Below are 19,295 nucleotides of genomic sequence, written 5' to 3'. Positions count from 1 at the left end.
TGTGGTTGGGTAGCTGAAAATTCTGCATTTTATACCTAGAAGTATTTACACTTTTGCTCGGAGTCCCATATTTGTGACTGATGCTCATTGTAGAACTAAATGGGCAACATTTGAGGGCTTAAAGTACTAGACCACTGTAAGAAAAAACTGACTTTAACTTGTTAATAACACAGACCTTTTTCACTTTCCTAGTACTGACCCGTCCAAGACCACACAGTGATGACTATAGTACCATGAAGAAAATACCTCCCAGAAAACCAAAGCGAAGTCCAAATACAAAACTTAGTGGCTCTTATGAAGAAATACCTGGCCAAAAGCCTGGGGATGTAAAAAAGGCAAGCACAGTAGTTAAACCAGGTGTCTATGACACTGTGACAGTACAGAGAGCAGCTTCTACTGATGGACCACAACACGGCGTGTTGAATCTCTATATGTCACAAGAAGAGGAGGAAAATGAGCCTGTCTATATTGAAATGGTAGGGAATGCAGTGAAAAGCATTTCTGCTGAAGTGGAGAGTCCAGAACAAGGAGAGTCTGTATATGAAGAAATGAAGTATTTTCTACCAGAAGAAGGAAGCAATGGTAATGGATTAATTCCAGTAGTGACTGGATCTCCTCCTCTGTTATTTGAAAGCAAAAAAAATATTAATATTGAAGATGGGACATTGGATGGAAACAGTCAAGCAACTTTGATCTATAAAGACTCATGTGACATTCCAGCTCCTTTCCCTAACTTGCTCCCCCACAGACCACCACTTCTTGTGTTCCCTCCAACCCCTGTCACATGTTCACCTGCTTCTGATGAATCACCTTTAACACCACTGGAGGTCAAAAAGCTTCCTGTTTTGGAAACCAACCTAAAATACCCTGTGCAGTCAGAAGGATCAAGTCCATTATCACCCCAGTACTCCAAAGGCCAGAAAGGGGAGAATGAAAGACCAGTATCTCCAGGCTTGATTGTGTTCAGTGTTTCCACCAAAGTGACTCCTCCTTCCACACCACCTCCTCCACTGCCACCACCCCCTCCTCCTGTACCACCTCCTGCTTCCTACCGGGCTTCCACACATTTTGCATCTCCTCCAGAGACTTGTGCTAGTTTTCTGATTAACGCAGGGAAAGCAGGTACAAGTTCAGATCTGCCAAAAGTACCTCAGAGAACCAATCCTGCTCAGCTTGGATGCTCGTCTTCTCCATTTTCCAAACTGCCTTACTCCCCAAAGGTGGCAAGAGCAGAGCACAGGAAATTGAACTCAAATTCATCGTCTTCATTTTCATACAGCCCTACAAACTCAAGGTCATTGACCAGTCCCCTTGATGAGTTAACTAGCTTGTTCAACTCAGGCAGGAGTGTGCTACGAAAATCTGCAGCAGGACGTAAGATCAGGGAGCCAGAAGGTAAGACAGTTCTCCGTGCTCCTGTGCTTCTGTGGTGCTTATTTTTTCTGCATCAAAACTTTCTTGCCTTGGAAACTGATAAAGTGGGCAAAAATGCAGAATGAAAACCTTGATTGGTTTGGGGTTTTTTAAAAGGTCTGTTGTAGTCATAAAAAACCACATATAGAATATAAATGACATATAAAAGCTTCAGGTTTTGTCTGAGATAAGACTTGTCCGAGATAAAAGTCTTCAGGTTTTGTCTGAGATATCAACTTTTCTTCTACCAAAATGTTTGTATGACACAAGTTTAAATGTTCTTTTAACATTCCAGCTGTCTCAGTAAAATAAACACAGATGTTACATTGCTTGAAAAATGAGTTTATGTTATCAAACTATAAAAATACTTTGAATTAAATATATGGCTGGTAGATGTGCTTGAAGACTGTCTTTTAAGGTTGATCATTTCATTTCTATGAAATTCTGTATTTGGGGATACAGTCCTTATTCTTCCCCTAAATAATGCTTGGACAGAGAGCCATGCAGTGAAAAATATTTAAAAAATTAAACTGAATCCTGGTTCTGCATCTCAACAAAAACACTGACTCCAATACTTTTTGAGTACTTTACTCCATTACTTTTCTGATTAAAAAAAAAAAATCCTATTGAAAATATTCAGTACGCTTCATATAGAAATTTCTCCCCATAGTAATATCTCCTAAACACAAAATGTTGTGAATTTAAAATTTGGAGTGAGAAAATCTCTAGACTGTTTTCTCTGCTTCTTTACTTCTATCTGTCCAAACAGCTTGTCTTAATTGAGAACTGCAAGCAGCATATTCAAAATAAGCAATACATGATCATAGAATTACTTAGGTTTGAAAACAACGTTAAGATCATTGAGTCCAGCTGCAAAACTAACGCTTTCCATGATTTCAACTAATGATGGTTTTCCAACTGCACAGTCTCTAGTCCTCCTGTTTGTTTTCCATGCTACATGCCTTGGTGAGGATGAACTTCCATTGGCCTGTTAATGTGCCACCTCTTTGGGAAGAATCCCAAGTCATACTTTTGAAATACAAAAGGATGCCAACAGGATGCCTTCTCTTATTATTCATTGTCCATTTTCTTAAGTACCTACTGCTCCACTGATTTTAGAATCATATTCTAATTTACACAGCTACACTATAACAGAAGCAGGTGTTTGTTCTTGCTCTGTATACATGTATGTCTGTCTGCCACCCTATGTCTCTATTCCTAAGAATCTTGGCAGCCTTTAGCCAAAATACAACAAGGAGATAAAGGTCTCAGAATTAACTGAGTTTCTACAAGCTTTGTGAAAGTTAGTGTCTAGGTTGAGACAAGAGACATTCAGCTATCAGAGAAACTATGGTGGACAGAACCCTTGAGTCCTCCAGACCTGTAAAAAGCTTTAGCTGGACCATGCTTGTTCTTGTATGCCAAATTCAATTCTGTATGTTGAGTGAACTATGAACTAAGACTTCATCAGTTCTCAACCTCAAGAGAATGTTTTTTTCTTATGCTAAGTGTTCAAATTGATGAAATTGGTAAAGGAGTTATTACAGTAGTTTTTCTTGCTTTGACAAAATTACTCAATAACATTCACTGTCTATAAATATATGTAGAATTTTTTTCTGTAGGTTTTTTGATGGTTTTGTGGTTTATTTTTGTTGGTTGGTTGGTTGGTTGGTTGGTTGGTTGGTTGGTTGGTTGGTTGGTTGGTTGGTTTTTTAAGTTAGGAATGTTGTTTTATCATATAGTTTATACATTTTTATCTGCTGGGAAGTAACTATTAAAGTTAGTTCTTTGGATGCACCTTCTCAAGTCTCTCTCAACGTACCTGGTGAGAAAGTGTTGTAAACCACTTCAACCAGGTCAAAAAAAAAAAAAACAACCTTTATCTTAAAATAAAAGTTGCTTTGGAATGGAAGATTTCTGAAAATTCAATGATCAAGAACGTGACCAAGATAGAGTTCAGCTTGGGTCTCATGTGGGTTGAAGCTAGTGCATTAACAGAGGGTACCATAAAAAAACTCTAAATTTACCTTTCACATGGAAAATGTACTTCTAAATATTTCATCAAGGGAACAGTAAGTATGAAAGATCAAAGTTCAAGAAAGATATACGATAAAAAACCTGAATCAATATTTTATGAGCTAGGAAGCTACTGTATACTAAGTGAAATTACATTTGAATAGTTCAATGATAAGTGGATGGATTGAAATTAGCTAAGAAATACAAGCAAACATATGTGTGTGTTTTTACAATTTGTCTTTTTTATGTACTTCAAGTGTTCATCTATTTTCTATGGTAACAGCTGGCAAAAATTGATTTAACCTTTCATGCAAAGTAATAAGATGGTAGTCATCAGAGATAACTCCTCACAAGTTGTGTAAAACTAGAAGTTGTCATGTGCTACTTTTGATTTTTAATCACCTCTTGCATAATGCAAGTTAAGTTCCTAGAAGACTCCTCCCTTTCTTTTTATCATTTTTAGTATTTTATTTATCTGCAATGATATGGTGGGGGGAAAAAAAAAATCAACTCAATAGAATTTCATGAAAGTTGAAGACATGGCCTAGAACAGCACTCTATAATGTGCAGTTTCCTTTATTTTCAGAAGTTATAACCCACTGACAATCTTAACTAAAACTAGAAAGTAAAATGGTGGGCCATTTTAAAGTCAGGGAGAGTTACCTATGGGAATCAGGGAGTTTCTGTATGGGATCATCAACCTTGGAGACTAAAGCCTCCTTGCCAGTATAAGAGCAATACAGACAGGTCCCCCAGCATGCCTCCCTCTCTCCTGGAGGAGTAAATTCAAGGCCTGAGAACACTTATGTCCTTTTGGCTTCTGACCTCTTTGTGAGAAAAGCTCATCCAGAATTACAGTAGAACACATTTGTGGTTTTCTGATGTGCTGAAGAGTTATTGTGAACTGAACTGAGAGCATTGTCTTTCAGAAGGGCAACTACAAAAAAAATCAAATGGCAACAACTTTCTTTTCTTGGTCGTTGAGCCTGGCCTTTTTTTAAATACAACACTAGCCCCTGCTGGCTCAAACAATGATCCATCTCATACAGTATACAATTTCATGCAAAATACTTCACGTGAAATGAGAGAAATTTTTGGCTCTGCAAAGCTGTAACTCGTGAGAACCTAGGTAAGGTGATTCCTCCAAGATTGGGAAGAGGTGTCATTGAAACTGCAGCTGTATTGTAACACAGGCATTTGTTTTTACCCCATATAAAACGAGACTTGAGAGCAGATAAGCGATAATACACAGACATACAAGCCTTTTCTGTCCTCTGTGATTTCTGGAAGTGAAAATTTTAGTTTGCAAGACAGACTGAAACAGAATGGTCATGTGCAGAGCCTGAGATTTGAAAGTAAACTTCATGAAACCGAATTCAATCTTTAATCACAAAACATCACTCCTTAGCAGGATATCCAAATATTTTTGGCTATTCAACATGTAAGACATGCGTTACACAAGGAAGAGACATGTTTAAGCATTTCATATAAAATATTTATGAGCAAGGACGGAATTTTCTCTTACTCAGTGTGGAGGAACAATACTCAGATTTTGCTGGGTCGTGATGTTATTTCTCTTAATTGGTACAGTTGATATTAAATTATTCCATGCAAAGGGGAATCATTTCACCTTCAGAACAAAAGGTAGAATAAATCCTAACCAATCACCCATGCTTAGATTGGCAGAGTGAGTATTCATGTGGATTTTGAAGGGGAAGTATTTTCCTTCTAAGGAGGTATGATTTTACCTTATCCAGGAGAATTTCTTACCATTAGTCTATTGAGATGAAGGCACAATGTTTTCTCTTTTTCCCACTTGTTGAGAAAAAATTGACATAGATTCTTAACTACTGTGTCTGAGAAAAAGAAAATACACAAGTTTGCAACCCCACATCTAGGTGCCTAAGAGGAAAATTTATGAAGACATTTCCTTTATATATGTCACCAATGTATAGGCATCAAGTTTTGTGAAATGTTGTTAGTATTTCAGTACAAGTAAAAATGCATATTCAAGTTTACTCATTCTTCAGTGACCTTTCCAAAGGTGTTGGTAATGACAGCAGAGCTGTGGAAGCTTTAGATTGGTAACAATTTATTGTTATCAGTACTGTTATCATTTGTCCAGTGTCCTTGACATCCATTCACTGTGTGAATCCTTTCTTCACTTACTTCCTATGTGACATATTTTCAATATGATTTGTGAAGCAGGTAGCTTCACACATCAGTGTCTTATTCCACATTCTCCAGTTTAAGCACTGAAAGTCACAGGAATATACTTACAACTGACAAATCATACAGATATTTAGATGTACATTGGGACTAAAGCTTGCCAAATGCCCTCTATTGCGATTGACTCAAACTTGGAGAACAACAAAATGTGTATGTGTATGAAAAGTACTGTCCTGTCAAAGGCAGGAATCCCTTTGATAGCTAGTAAATAATTTTCCCTTATCATCAGGAAGAGCAGGCTATGGCAAAGCTAACATCTCAGCTGTGGATTGCAAATTAAATCCCTACTTGTGCTTTTGTGATTAATCCAAGGCCTTTTCCCCCTAAGCAACTCAGCTTTTTGTCTTAAGGAACTTAATAAAGATAATAATCATATCTCCATCTCCTTCCTATTTGTACAACGAAATATATATACTTTCTTTGTGGCAAAAGCTAAAAACTCACAAACCATGAGTAATACAAAAAGCTGTGTTTTCACCTTTTCCCTTTTACCTGGTAATGCTGGAGGAATGATTGTATAAGGCATCAAACTTCTACATCTTTAAAGTAAAATTCTCAAATCATTAAAACTTAGTCAATTAAGCTTCATCACACTTCTCAGAAAGAGAATAATATCTTTTTACATAATTGCTTTAATTAATAGGGAGTGAGGGTGACTGTCTGTGACTAATTTTCAGATCAGATCTCTAAACACAGGAGAGTCATCAACCTCTGATAGAATATGTGGATTTGAAGGGACCTATCATGAAGTCTGATTCCGTGCCCTGTGCAGGACACCCCAAGAATCACACCACGTGCCTGAGACTGTTGTCCAAACAGTCAAAGTGAAAACAGGCTTGGTGCTGTGATCACTTCCCTGGGGAGCCTGTTCCAGTGCCCTGGGTGATAAAGCTTTTCCTGATACACAGTCCTCTCCCTCGCCCAGCTGGCCATGCTGTCCCTGATGCCCCCAGGACAGGGCTGGCCCTCCTGGCTGCCAGGGCACTGCTGACTCACGGTCTACTTGCTATTGACCTGGACGGCCAGGTCCCTTTCTGTGGCACTGCTTTGCAACTTCTTGTTCCCCAGTCTGTCCTACATGCAGGGCTGCTCCATCCCAGGTGCAGAATACAACACTTGTTAAACTTCATAGAATTGTTGATTGTCCATCTCTCTGCATGGCCTCTTTGCCCTCAAGGGAGTCAACAGCTCTTGCCAGTTCAGTGTCATTGGCAAACTTACACTTTCACTACAGACTACTTGCAACTCTGAATCTCTTGCTGTAGGGGCAGAAATGTCGGAGGAAGCACTGCTAGTAAGAGTTCAATGCAATTCATTACAAAAATGCCCTTTCTTGGCTAGCCACAGATGCCCTTTACAAAAAATTACACAGGAGCAGACAGAACTGCTGGCAATACAGTTGCCATTCAGCCCATGCTAGGTGATTTTTCTGAGGAAATAATTGTGGTTTCTATTATTGCAGCAGAAAAAGGTTAGAAGAGTCTAGAGAAAGTACACTCATTTCCTGGATATTATGGAATTTATGGATATTTTCAGAATATCCATATAGCTTGTATACAGCCATACAGGCTGTTTCCATACAGCCTGAGAGATACCACCTTAATCTGCAGTCTTCTGATCTAGAAGTCTGCCATTGTCTGGATAATGTATCACAGAAAAGACCTGTAGTTTCTGGATAAACACAATGTACCAAGAATACTTTTCCATTTCAGAATGTCTGAAAACTAGTGTATTTTACTGTTGAAGACTCTTCTGGGTTTCTGTTATGGCTCTTTTTCACTAAAGCATTTCAATTTCTGGTTGACTTCACTGTTTGCTGTTATAGCCTAAAACCACATAATATGGAATTTGCTTTGGTTATCTGTTCCAAAATGTAAAAGAGGCTTTGTGTGTGATTACCATAAATAATTTTAACCCAAAGATTATTAGAAGAACAAATCAAGTCTAAATTTCAGGAAAAAAGGGTATTGCCATACAAATTCATATTTACTTTGCATTTTAAGTGCTTGTATTGATCACAGAGGAAAATATCACTGCATTTTTGGTTTCCAATGACCTTACACTGTATCTATCTATGGCTATTAGAAAGGGATCCTAGAGTAGACAGCACCTTGGTCTGACCCACTGCAGGCTCTCTCATACCAAGTCACTGCTGAAGAGGAGGAGAGCTGAGGAAAAGTAATTGCGCTGACTTTTCTGTTCCTTTTGTATGGTCCATTTCTGAGAACTGCAGGCTTTTTTTTTAAATTAATGACTCTATTTTGCATCGTCTCCATTGAGCTGGTTGAGCTCTTCATCCTCTTCATCCTGTCTGATACTTGAGTACAATAACTACACCATACTGGTTCATATTTCTGCATTTCAAACCCAAAGTTTTAAATAATATCCCACTTTTAATTGTGACTTGGATAATTCAGGTAGACATTTACAGGTTTTTTATTTTCATAGCAAAGTCTTTTCTTCAACATCTTTTCTTTAACATCTTAAGAATTTTATTTGTAATTCACAAAGCAGAACCACAAATTACTTTGTTTAGGAACCACTACATCATTAATTGTAAACCAATTGTGAGAAATTTGCCATATCTGAGAGAAAAAAAATTATTTGTACCACACTTATATTCCTGACACCAAAGAAGAATATGGATATTTGGCAGTAAATGTCATGTCACTTCATTTTACAAGAATTCCAGCATTTGAAACATAATGAAGAATGAAATATGGACATACATTTTAGTGAAGGTCTCTAATGAAATTCTCGTCTTGAGTGAGAAATCTCTTCAGATGTTTTTAACTCCTTTACATCCATCTCAGCATTGAATTATCTTTTGTGAAGAACCTCAGTAGAGAATAATTCCATTTCACAGAAAATGTGAAGATTGTGACATTTATATTTGTTTTAGGCTGAAATGAAAATCAAGCTTTCCAAAATTCTGTGCAGGAGTAAATATTCTTTCATGTCCAGGCTTTCAAAACTGTTAAGTACTGAAATGATCTGCATCAAAGATGGCAAAAATGCTTCTTACTGAAGTAAAGTAAAATGCTTCTTACTGAAAAAGTTACCAACTAAATGTGTTGACCTTTTTTTAGACCTAGATTAGTTCAATGGTAGTCATTTCAAGGGTTGGCATTTAGGGGAATGACTGTCTTGTAAAGAAGCCAAGCTACTTCCAAACTCCTTGGCTCAGGTATCCAAGAGCTGTGCAAACTCCAGCCCCTCAGGGATGACCCAAAGTTATGGGCAGGACTCATGCAGCTCATCATGATACTCTGCAACTCTACAAAGTTGGATGGGTAGATTATGTTCTAGTTCCAGCATTGGAATTTTGTGGGGCTGGGTGGAGAACAAGAGAAGACAATTTAAAAGAGACTGATAAAAAGACTTGATCATAAATGTGAGGGTACCCTGACCCTCATGCTCTCTCCACACTGCTACACTCTGATGTGAGAGAGTTGTCAAGTGCTTTGAAGTGGAGTACTGGAGGTAGGAGTAGCATTTAAAGCAGTTAGGGACATCTGCCTTCCTCCTGGCACTACTAGTGAGTGGGGAAATACAGAAACCTTAAATCCAGGGCTCTTTTGGCTTGAGCTTTCATTCTCTTTTAAAATTAAAGGCATGAAAATTAGGGTTTTTTCACACCTTTGTGTGGTAAAAATTTATAAAGAAACAAAAAAAAAATTAAATTAGGCCTGAAGTTTTACCTTTCATTATCCCTCTTAGCTCTCTCCTTAGGGGTTGGTTGCAGACCAGTCTTGACATAATAGTAGCATTTAGTGACAGTTTTTAGCCACTGATTATCTGTATTTGTGCACAGCATGGATGTTTATCACACTGCATCTGCAATAGCCATAAGTTCTTGCCTTGAGGTTAATGACAGTGTCATTGACCATCACTCTATCCTTTCAAAATGAACTTAAAAACAAACTAAATAGATACCTAAATTCATTTTTTGTCTTAGAAGCTCACTTGGAAAGCAAAATATGAATGTTGTCTGAGAAGTTTTGCAGGACAGCTGTCCCTATTTGGTGGGCAGGATTACACTACAAGTGAACCAAAAATATTCCTTGGATTGCTCCTCAGGATCTGCTTAAACAATTTATCTGCTCAGTCCAGTGCAGTCACTTATGCCAAGACTTCTGAGTTGCAGTCACAGCCAGAGCTGGTATGAGATATCCTGAAAAATATCTGGAAGCATTCTGGGAGCAGTAAATAGAACTGGTGTGATGCTTCTGGGAGTATCAAACCCCTATCTGTTTGTTTGTTTGTTTGTTTGTGGTTTTATAGGTTTATTTTTACAATAGTTGAAATTGTGTTTGAGGGGAAGGAAGGTTGAGACAGTGTCTCATCACATTTTAACAGCAGCTAAAGCCCAGCAGTAAAGGCTGTTCTGTAACTGAGATACAACACAGAAGCTTGAACAGACTTATATGTTCAAGAAGAACTGCTGTATCCACACAAACTTGAAGAAAACAGTTTAAGAAAGGGAAGCTGTGTTTCTCAGCAAATTGCCTCCTCTTTTCTAGCACACCAGCAGTTTTTAAACGTGCAAATACAAAAAGTAGATTCTTTGGTCAGCCAATCAACACACCTAGCAGTAAATAAAACTATTAACAGAGTAAAATCAACTACTTCTTTTCCATATTAGACTTGAAAAGGTGGGGAACATGGAGAGAACAAATGTTTCTTCTAAAGCAGGATATTGTCCCAAGCAGTGGGACAAGGACTGCCCTCCTTCCTGCCCTGTGTGGTTTGTTATGGACCTCAGAATGGCCTTCAGAGATCACTTCCTAGAGAAGATGTGATAAATGAAACCCCCAGTCTCTGAAACATGTGCACTGACTGGAGTCCAGCTCACTTGCTGCACTGAAAAGATGTTCCAAGTTCTTGCTCAGATACTATCAGGCAGGAGAGGTGGCAGCCTGTCCAGATATTCTTCATCCTTTACCACTGCTTGAGAAGGCTGTTTTCTCCACTTCAGGATGGTATTCTTAGTCTCATGCTGGGGATAAAAAAAACTAATTCAAACAAGCCAGAGTCCTTCAGACAGGGAAAAAAGGTATCCGTGTTATCCCTCCCACACCAACCCTGAGAATTTACCTGATTCAGGGATGTTCCTGACATTGCTTCTAGGAAAGAGGGAAAGGTTTGTAGCTTGTAATGATTAACACTGAAATAAATGTAAAATGAGAGCATCGTCTTTCTACCAGCACAAATCCATCAGAGAAGAAAGCAGAAGAAACCTTCTTGTTCTTGTTCTGCACTTTCCAGAGCTGTGATTTACAAACTTACAATTGACCTGATGGCTCTTAAGGGCTGAACCAGACCTAGGAGTTCCTGCAGCTGCTTCTGCAACCTCCTTCTTAGTACCAGCCTTATCCTCTGAAATTTGACTGATTGGTATCACAAAATTCTTCAGAGGAGCTCTTTCCTCAAGCAGAGTGAGTTTTGTCACTTGATATTTTCCATGGCCTGTGTCTCGTCTCTTTGCTTTCCAGTGTTTACACAAAGCTTCCACAAATGCAGCTTTCCTGACAAAATAAGTGGCCTGTTTCTGTATTTACCTGCTCCTTCAAGGAGTGTGGCTTCTGGAGTAGCTTCTAACACCATCTGATAGCTCCACTTACACAGCTCAGAGAGAAAGGATGCTGGAAGTGACAGTATGTATTCACTGCTACCATCCTAGGAGCATCACTGGTGGCGGGAGAATCCTAGACAATTGCTGCTGTAAGGGTAGGCTTTGTGAGGTGAAATAAACCAATGAATAATTATTGCCTCTGATGGCAGTGGCAGCCAGCAGCACAGCTAAAAGGGTGAGACAGGCAGCACATGCTAATAGGCTGGGGGAATCCTGTCTTGGCAGTTTTCAGCCTGCTCCATTTCTTTCAGCAAACAAGATGCAGCTGTTTGCCTCCAGCTCTCAGCAGACAAAGTAAACAGTCATGTACAGAGGGTCACGGTGTGACTTTGTATGAGTAAACTGAATTACTCTGAAGCAATATGCATTTATCCAGAAAAAAGACACCCAAGACAACCTGTGCTGAGGGTAGCTTGTAAATGCCACAGGCAAAGAATGTCTCAGCAGTAAGTCAGAGCAAAACAGGAAACACCAAGTGTAATTGATAAGGTACAAGAAAACACAGGGGTAAACATATGAGCCAAAATAAAATGGCCTGTTCTTATTTAAACTTCTTCTCCCTTTCCTTCATCAAATAATACCTGGAAATTTTCTGAAATCACCATATTTTATTTTTTTCCCCTCACTTCACAAAATCCACTTGTCACAGTAAATGGAAAAAAATATCCAGGGTCATCCATTAGGATTGAGTGTATTCCTAACTTTCCCAAGAAATAGTGAGGGCACACATTAGAAATCCCTTCTGTCTGCAGAGTCTTGACTTTCAGATGCTGGTTAATAGGATCCATCAGTTCTCTCTTATTAACATATTTAATGACAAGCTGCTTGATTTGATATTTGCATTTTGCTGGATACCAGCTGTAGGTTTTAAGGAAATTGAGCTATTTAGCTTTTACTTTCCATGGTAGCACAGGTACAAAAATCTTCTCCTTCTGTACTACAGGAATTTAACTGCCAGAATTTATGTATTTTCCTGTTTTCATAGTTGCTGGTACGGAATGTATAACTGTGGATCTTGATACCTAAAACTGTGTGTTGATAATTAGTTACAGAAATTCATGTTGATCATGAATGAGGAAATAATGTTTGATTTTATACTGGGATCGTTTCAGCTTTAGGACTGAGCTGTGTTCTGCCTAGCTTGTGACATTGAATTCCCTCAGCTGGAAACTCATCATTAGCTCTCTGTTTAATTAAGGAAAAGGAATCTGTGCCTTGGAAGAATGGTCATGTCAAATCTTACTGAGATGAATGCATGGCTTCGTTTATACCAGGGCAGAACAGGGAGAATCTGCTCTCCCTGTACAGTCACGATGAAGCCTTTAAATGTGGCTTCACTAGAAGCTGTGCAACAGTTCACTGCTCCACCAGCCCCATATGATCTTGAGGCAGTTTTTCTTTCATATTTTTCCTTTTATTTTTTTCTGGGATAGAATAATGCTGGCCACATAGTTTTGATCATGGTAACTAGTGCTGTCAAAGTGAAGGGCTGTATCTGTTTTACTGAGTGAGCCAGTGCCAGGGAATGTCCTTGGAATGGCAGCTCACTCCTGTGCACAGCCGAAGTGCAGAGCAATCCCCGGCCTTTCTTGGGATCTGACAGGCTGGCTCTCTTCCAGACTGATCTGGGAGTGGTTCGGGAAAAGACACAGCTCCAAGAACTATTCCCAGTAGATGATTTGGATTCCTCTCTGCTGTGGAGGGCAAGGAAATTGTAGTAGTACTGATATGGGTCTCTTACCATTTGCCTCAGGGCCAGAGAACAGTTGTGATCACATTTGAATAAGCAGGATAGACAAAGCAAGCAGGGCTGCACAAAGCATCCAAGGTAAGCATGAATGGGATCCCAAAGCTGCTGAAAGCAGTGGAGCCTTCTGTTATTAATGAGCTTTCAGTTAGACTGGAAATGAGCACTAAATGTTAAAGGAGAAGTATTTGAAAAAGAGCGTATGGGGACAAATGTATCCATATACAGTAGGGATACACCTGCATTTAAAGAAAGGAGAGCAAAACAAGGGATTTGACAGAAAAGGAAAATACAGCCCTCTCAAGTGAGTTATTGCTGGGCCTTTAATAACATACTAGTTTTCATATCTTGCTGTACAATGAGTCTGTGATGATTCCACCTAAGTTCTGATATTGGTCATTGATTTATATTTTGTCTTTAGACTTTCTATGTATATGACTTCCTTAGAAAACTAATAGTCTCTAAAAATATTTCAGTTTTGTGCTTTAATCTGTCTTATGAATAGAGCTAATACTGGTTCATTTTCTAATTTGGTGATAAAGCATTAGTTCAGCCTAAATACTACTTATGAAATAACTGTGATGCTTAGGATCATACATTTTATGTTTAAGAAAAAAAGGTTTTATAATAGGATATTTGGAAGTCATAGTAAGAGTTTAAGTCAATCTTTCAAGAAAAAAGTTCTAGCATACAGACTTTGAGTGTATTGTTTCTTTTAAAAGTGAGATAGTGATTAAAAATGGGGGGTGGGGGAAAGCAAATACATTCATTTCAATCATTGCCATACTCTGAAGGATTTTTTACAAAATAAGTGCCATTCTTTCCATCCTGTGCCTTATCTTTATCTTGAGTTTTAAACTCAGTCTCTTCCAAGAATGCTAATAACCAGCAACTGTGGGTTTCATGAGCTGCCTCTTTTGCATACTGTTCCTCTTGCACTTTTCAAGTAATGCTGATGTAATTAATTGTGGATATAACTAATTGTCCAGCCCTGGGAGCTGGACAGGAGTGGCAGTGAGCCTTGGCAGCAGAGACAGCCAACTGCATCCAGGGCTATGTCAGTCATTCTTCCACCCTGTACTCCTTGTTAGACCATAAGTGGGTACTGTGGCCAGTTTGTGCCCCCACTGCAGAAAGATGCTGATAACCTGGAGCAAGTTTACTCCAGCAATCACAGAATCACAGAATTGTTAGGGTTGGAATTGACCTTTGGAGATCACCCAGAACCCCATGGCAAAGCAGGTTACCCAGGTGCATGTCCAGGTGGGTTTTGAATGTCTCCAGAGATGTAGAGTACACAAGTCCCCTGGGCAGCCTGTTCAGTGCTCTGCCATTCTCAGTGTAAAATTCTTCCTCAGAAGGTGGAAGGTGAAATTTCTTGTGTTTTAGTTTATGGTTACTGCTCCTTGTCCTGTCACTGAGCGCTACCAAAAAGATCCTGACACCATCCTCTTAACATCCACCTTTGAGTTATTTATCTGTATTGATGAGATCCCCTCTCAGTCTTCTCTTCTCCAGACTAAACAGGCCTGGCTCCTGCAGTCTCTCCTCATAAGAGAAATGCTCCAAACCACTCATCATCTTTGTGACCCTCCACTGGACCCTCTCCAGTAGCTTGTCTAAGTTGTATTGAGGAGCCCAGAACTGGACACAGTGCATGTTCAGGGCTGGAGCCTGCTCCTGTAAGCAGAGGCTGGGCCGGGGGAGCTTGTCCAGTGGGCCAGAGCTGATTTCAGGGGCTCTCTCCTGATGTCTGGTTGAAGTTTGCTGATGTACACAGTTAAACTTGTTCTATAGGCTCACATGAATCTCCTCCAATGAGGAGCTGAAGATGCCTATATATAGGAAATTAGTTCAAGTACCTTTATGTAACCTAGATTATTTTGAAATAAAATATAGGGTCCTTTCCCACCCCCAAGATCAGCTAAATAAGGCACTAGGAAATATATTTTCTCTATACAGTTTTCTGTTCAGAATTTAAAGGAATAACAAATTTCTGTCTAGATAGCTGTCCTCAAAGATATGCTGCATATATTCCACTACCTATTTCTGCCAATTTAGTATGATATTCTAGCTTCATAGTAGCTATCCACAGTTCTTTGTAGAATTTCATTTTACAGATACAGAGAGGAAAAGATATTTTTTTTTCCAAAGAGCCCTTCATGAATGCCCTGAAAAGATATCAATGTACCTAGGAAACAAAAGGCTTCTGCAAACACCAGTGCAAGAAAAGTTCTTTCTACTTGTTCATTCTCAAATGAATTACACATGTCAGGCAAATCAATAAATCTTTCAAATATCAAGAAAAATAAGGATCCCAGCCACTTCCCGAAGAAGCTTTATGTAAAAAGTGGCACAATAATTATGTAGGTGGATTATGATCTATAGGCAAGTGCACTGACTAGCAACATCTAAAAGTGACATTTCCTTTTCAGACAATTTTAAAAGGAGCTGCAGAAATGCATTTTGCAGTCAACTTGCTTGTACAAAAGCTAAATCAGGCATGCTCTTATAATTGTACCGTATGCATTTTCCATCTCAGACTTTCCATCTCAGCCTCTCCCAAGTCAGTTATTGTGGGCAGAGCTGGCCTAATTTTTGCAACACAAAGCACATTTGCCTGAAGATCCATTTTATGAAATGTTTTATTTTATGTTTCAGTATCACAGAAACAATCCAATCAGATCTGACGAAATATAATGATCAAGAAATGAGGGCAAGAGAGGAAGGGACAAAAATCAAACAAACATGGAAATATTTTATCTGACTTTTTGACTTTTCAAGACAGATCTTTTTTAGACAAGGAAGTATTAAGAACAATTCAGTGTTAGATAACTAAAAGCTAAACAAAAATAGGAAAGACCTTTTCAATTAAATGAAATATTTCAACGTAACCAGAATGGATTTGTAGTTTCCATTTCATTAATTAAGTTTTTAATGTTGGGGAATTCCAAATCAGATGGATTTTTTTTTTTACATTTCGGTCATAAAAATAAAAAATTGACAGAAGAGTCAACATTAGGCTGTAAAATCTCCAGCATCTATTACCTGGTGAAGGAAATGCTTTTCCTTCCCCTTGAAAAAATTTTTATGATGGAGTATGGATGAATGCTCAAATGTTGTTTTTAATAGCTAGTCTTTTGCTCTCTATTGGTTCTTGCTATCATTGTGACAACCAAAATCAAGGAATAACTCTCTTAGAGTTGTCATAGAAGGAACATTTTCATTTTAGAGTGTTACAGGAGGACCTTTGCACCAGGGTCAGCCATAACACATCAGCCCTGGAGCTAAGGCCAGGCCTCAGAGGAAGCAGAAATAGTTAGGGAGACTGAAATGGAGAAAGCACCTAATTCAGCTTTGTCTTCTATGCATCAAACCTGACAATGGCAAGGAAAGAATATGTATACATGTTCAACACACACAAAAAACCCAAAAAATGCTAAAGAGAAACAAACAGACAGAAAACCCACCAACCATCAAAAAACAAAATAAAAACAAACAAACAAAAACCAAAACCATAGAAAAGAGAGATAAATCCTTAAAAAAATGCATAACCTTGCCAGTGCAGCATTTCATCAACCCAGTCACACTGGGGTGGAGTGGGGATAGCCAAGGATGCAGGTACTGCAGTGGGCACCCTGCTACTGTCCCCATCCATCTTGTCTTCCAGCTCTGAACGTGTCCTGGCCCCTGAGCTCCAGTGGAAGTCCCACTTTGGCACAGCCAATGACTTGAGCCTGTTTCTCATGGAGCCCTGGGCTGACAGAGCCAGGCAAGCTCAGAGGCAGCTCCAGGCACTTTGCTGTGAGCTGTTCTGATTTTCCTGGACATGCAATCAGTCAGAGAGAGAAGAAAATAAGGGCTTTGTTTTGCCCTTCTCTTTGAACAAATGCTAAAAGGCTTTGGAACTCCTACAGGATCAGACCTCCTCTTGATGTCTTGAAGAAATTTAACTAAAAGTCTCTGACTTGAAAAGCTGGCACTTTATAGAAAATGACAACTGATGGCTGGAGAGCCCTGGGGCCGGTAAACAATGGCCATGGGGAGGATCAGCTGGAAGGAATATCCAGCTGGAAGGATCAGCTACTACGGTTTAATCTCAAAAGGCAGTTTGTTTCTTGTGGTAGTGGTAAAAGAAAAGGATAAGATCATATTATATCTGTTTCTAGTGTCATTTAGTGCAATGATGAAAGGCACTGCAATGATGACAGTGCTATGCAAGCTCAAGTGAAATAGAATCTTAAAATGGAAACAATACAAACACTTGGTGAGTTACATCCACTGATATTTGTGTGGGAAGAAACAATACAAATGAAATTTTGTAATGCCTTTCACTCCCCTAAACTTTAAAAAGCTTCAAGTGGAGCAGTAACAAACAAAAAAAAAACCCACAAAAACAAACAAACAAACACAAAACTAAAAAACCAAAACAACAAAAAAAGACCCCAAAAAAATAGCCAAACCTGCAAAAATCACTGATTTAAATCTTTCACTTTTATCACAGGACTTGTGAATTTAGTGACTAATTTAATGAAGTAACTTGGTCTCTCTGTGTCAGTTTGGTTTTCATTTAATTACATGTGAAAGGCACTAGTTAAAAGGAAGCTGAAGTTAAAAGACATTCATCTTTGTTTCTGTCAGGTGCTGAAACTAATCTGAACCTGAGGAGCAGGGAAGATCCAAATTCATCAGATCCTGGACCAGAAACACAGGATAAAAATGCAAATAATCATGGAACTCCATCTTCTAATCCATTGTCCAGTTCTGTGGCTGCTGAAAATGGAAATTCAGTGTCAAATGGTAAGTAGTTTTCAATCCCAACATTCTTCTAACATAAAATTTCTGAAGTGTTTCCTTGAATGAGCTCTGTAAGATACAGTCAGGCTGGAATCTTCTGAGCTGTGAAATATCTCTTTCTGGAGTTGGCTTAACTTTGTATGTGTGAACTGATAAGCTCCTCTCCAATAAAAGCTGAATGTGAAGAACATAAAACAGCCTTTGTTGAGGAATTTGTAATTCCTTCAGCTCCAAGTCTATAAGCAGCCTAAGGTATGGAGGACTGAGATTTGAGACTCTGATCCTATAACCAATACAAATGGGACAGAAAATAGGAAATCAGGATATCCCTTTGCTGTAGGTGCCTTATTAGTGAATGAAATATTGTTTATTATTGCAACACAAAATGGTACAAGAGCATTGACAGAATACGTTTCAAGGTTCTAAAAGCATAATTCCTAAGGAAATAACACTTCTCTGAGTTCAGATTTTTAATAGAAGTTGCTTTTTCATTTTGTCTAATTAATATAATTGCTCTTATTTTTTACTTTATTTTTGACATAAGGAGTAGCACCTTTCTGCATCTCTGTGCTATAAAAAAGTGACTTCACCACAAATCTTCCACACTTAGCAGAATTCTTAGTCTGAAAGAAAGAGCTTTTTGCCAAATACACAAAATAATCAGACAGCCTGAAATAACCTTTCACATTGCAATGCTGAAAGTTGTGATCCTACATCACCCAAAACAGTGCCACATATATTTGCAGTAATAATATTTAAAACCCTTAATTTTGAAAAAAAAAAAAAAAAAAAAAAAAAAAAAAAAAAAGCAGCCAAATTCAACTTACTTTTGGCAACTTGAGAGAAGTTGCAGGAAAGCCCAATCCAGATGGTGTAGTTTGTACTCCAGACTGCACCCCTGATTAACTTAGGTCCTTGTAATTTTTCCTCTGGCCCTGCTAAACTGATGCTGCCAACCTTGGACTGAATTAAACAAGGTCTTACTCAGTGCACTGTGATATCCTAATATTTGCTTAGGTGTACGTAAAGGAAAGCTCTTAATGGATGTAATCAACAATTCCATTTGTCTTTCCAAGCTCTACCAAGCTTCTGCTTGCCATGTCTGTGGCAACATGCTATTGCTGTACATGGAAACTTTACTTATTTGATAAGGCAAATTATCAAAGTGCTTTCTACAGAAATAAACAGAAAATCATTGATAACCTGATTCTTAGCTCAAGGCTGTCCTGGGCAGTCAATTCTAAAGTGTATTAACATAGTACAAAATCAATATATTTTTCAGAACTTGCTGTTTGGCCTAGAAAGTAGTATTTTTATTCATTTGTGGTGGTCTAGAATTATGAAAATATTTTACATTTTACCTTTTATTTGAATTAAATGAATAGTACCTACTTTTAAAAGGTACTTTGCATTAAAATTTTGTTAATTTTTATTACTTTATTTGAGATGGATCCAAAC

General features: G+C 38.4%; 1 protein-coding gene across 1 annotated transcript in view; it reads left to right on the top strand.

Annotated features, from left to right (window-relative positions):
- The window catches only part of MYO16 (myosin XVI), a 253,364-nt gene that overhangs the window by 216,852 nt on the left and 17,217 nt on the right, over positions 1-19,295 (top strand). Inside the window, exons 31-32 of the mRNA XM_009085476.4 lie at positions 193-1,395; positions 17,682-17,840. Of these exons, the coding sequence (XP_009083724.3) occupies positions 193-1,395; positions 17,682-17,840 (1,362 nt within the window). The remainder of the gene's footprint in view (positions 1-192; positions 1,396-17,681; positions 17,841-19,295) is intronic.

This window comes from Serinus canaria, chromosome 1, assembly GCF_022539315.1.
Source record: "Serinus canaria isolate serCan28SL12 chromosome 1, serCan2020, whole genome shotgun sequence".
In the NCBI taxonomy this organism is placed as follows: Eukaryota; Metazoa; Chordata; class Aves; order Passeriformes; family Fringillidae; genus Serinus; species Serinus canaria.
This window is presented reverse-complemented; position numbering and strand designations above follow the sequence as displayed.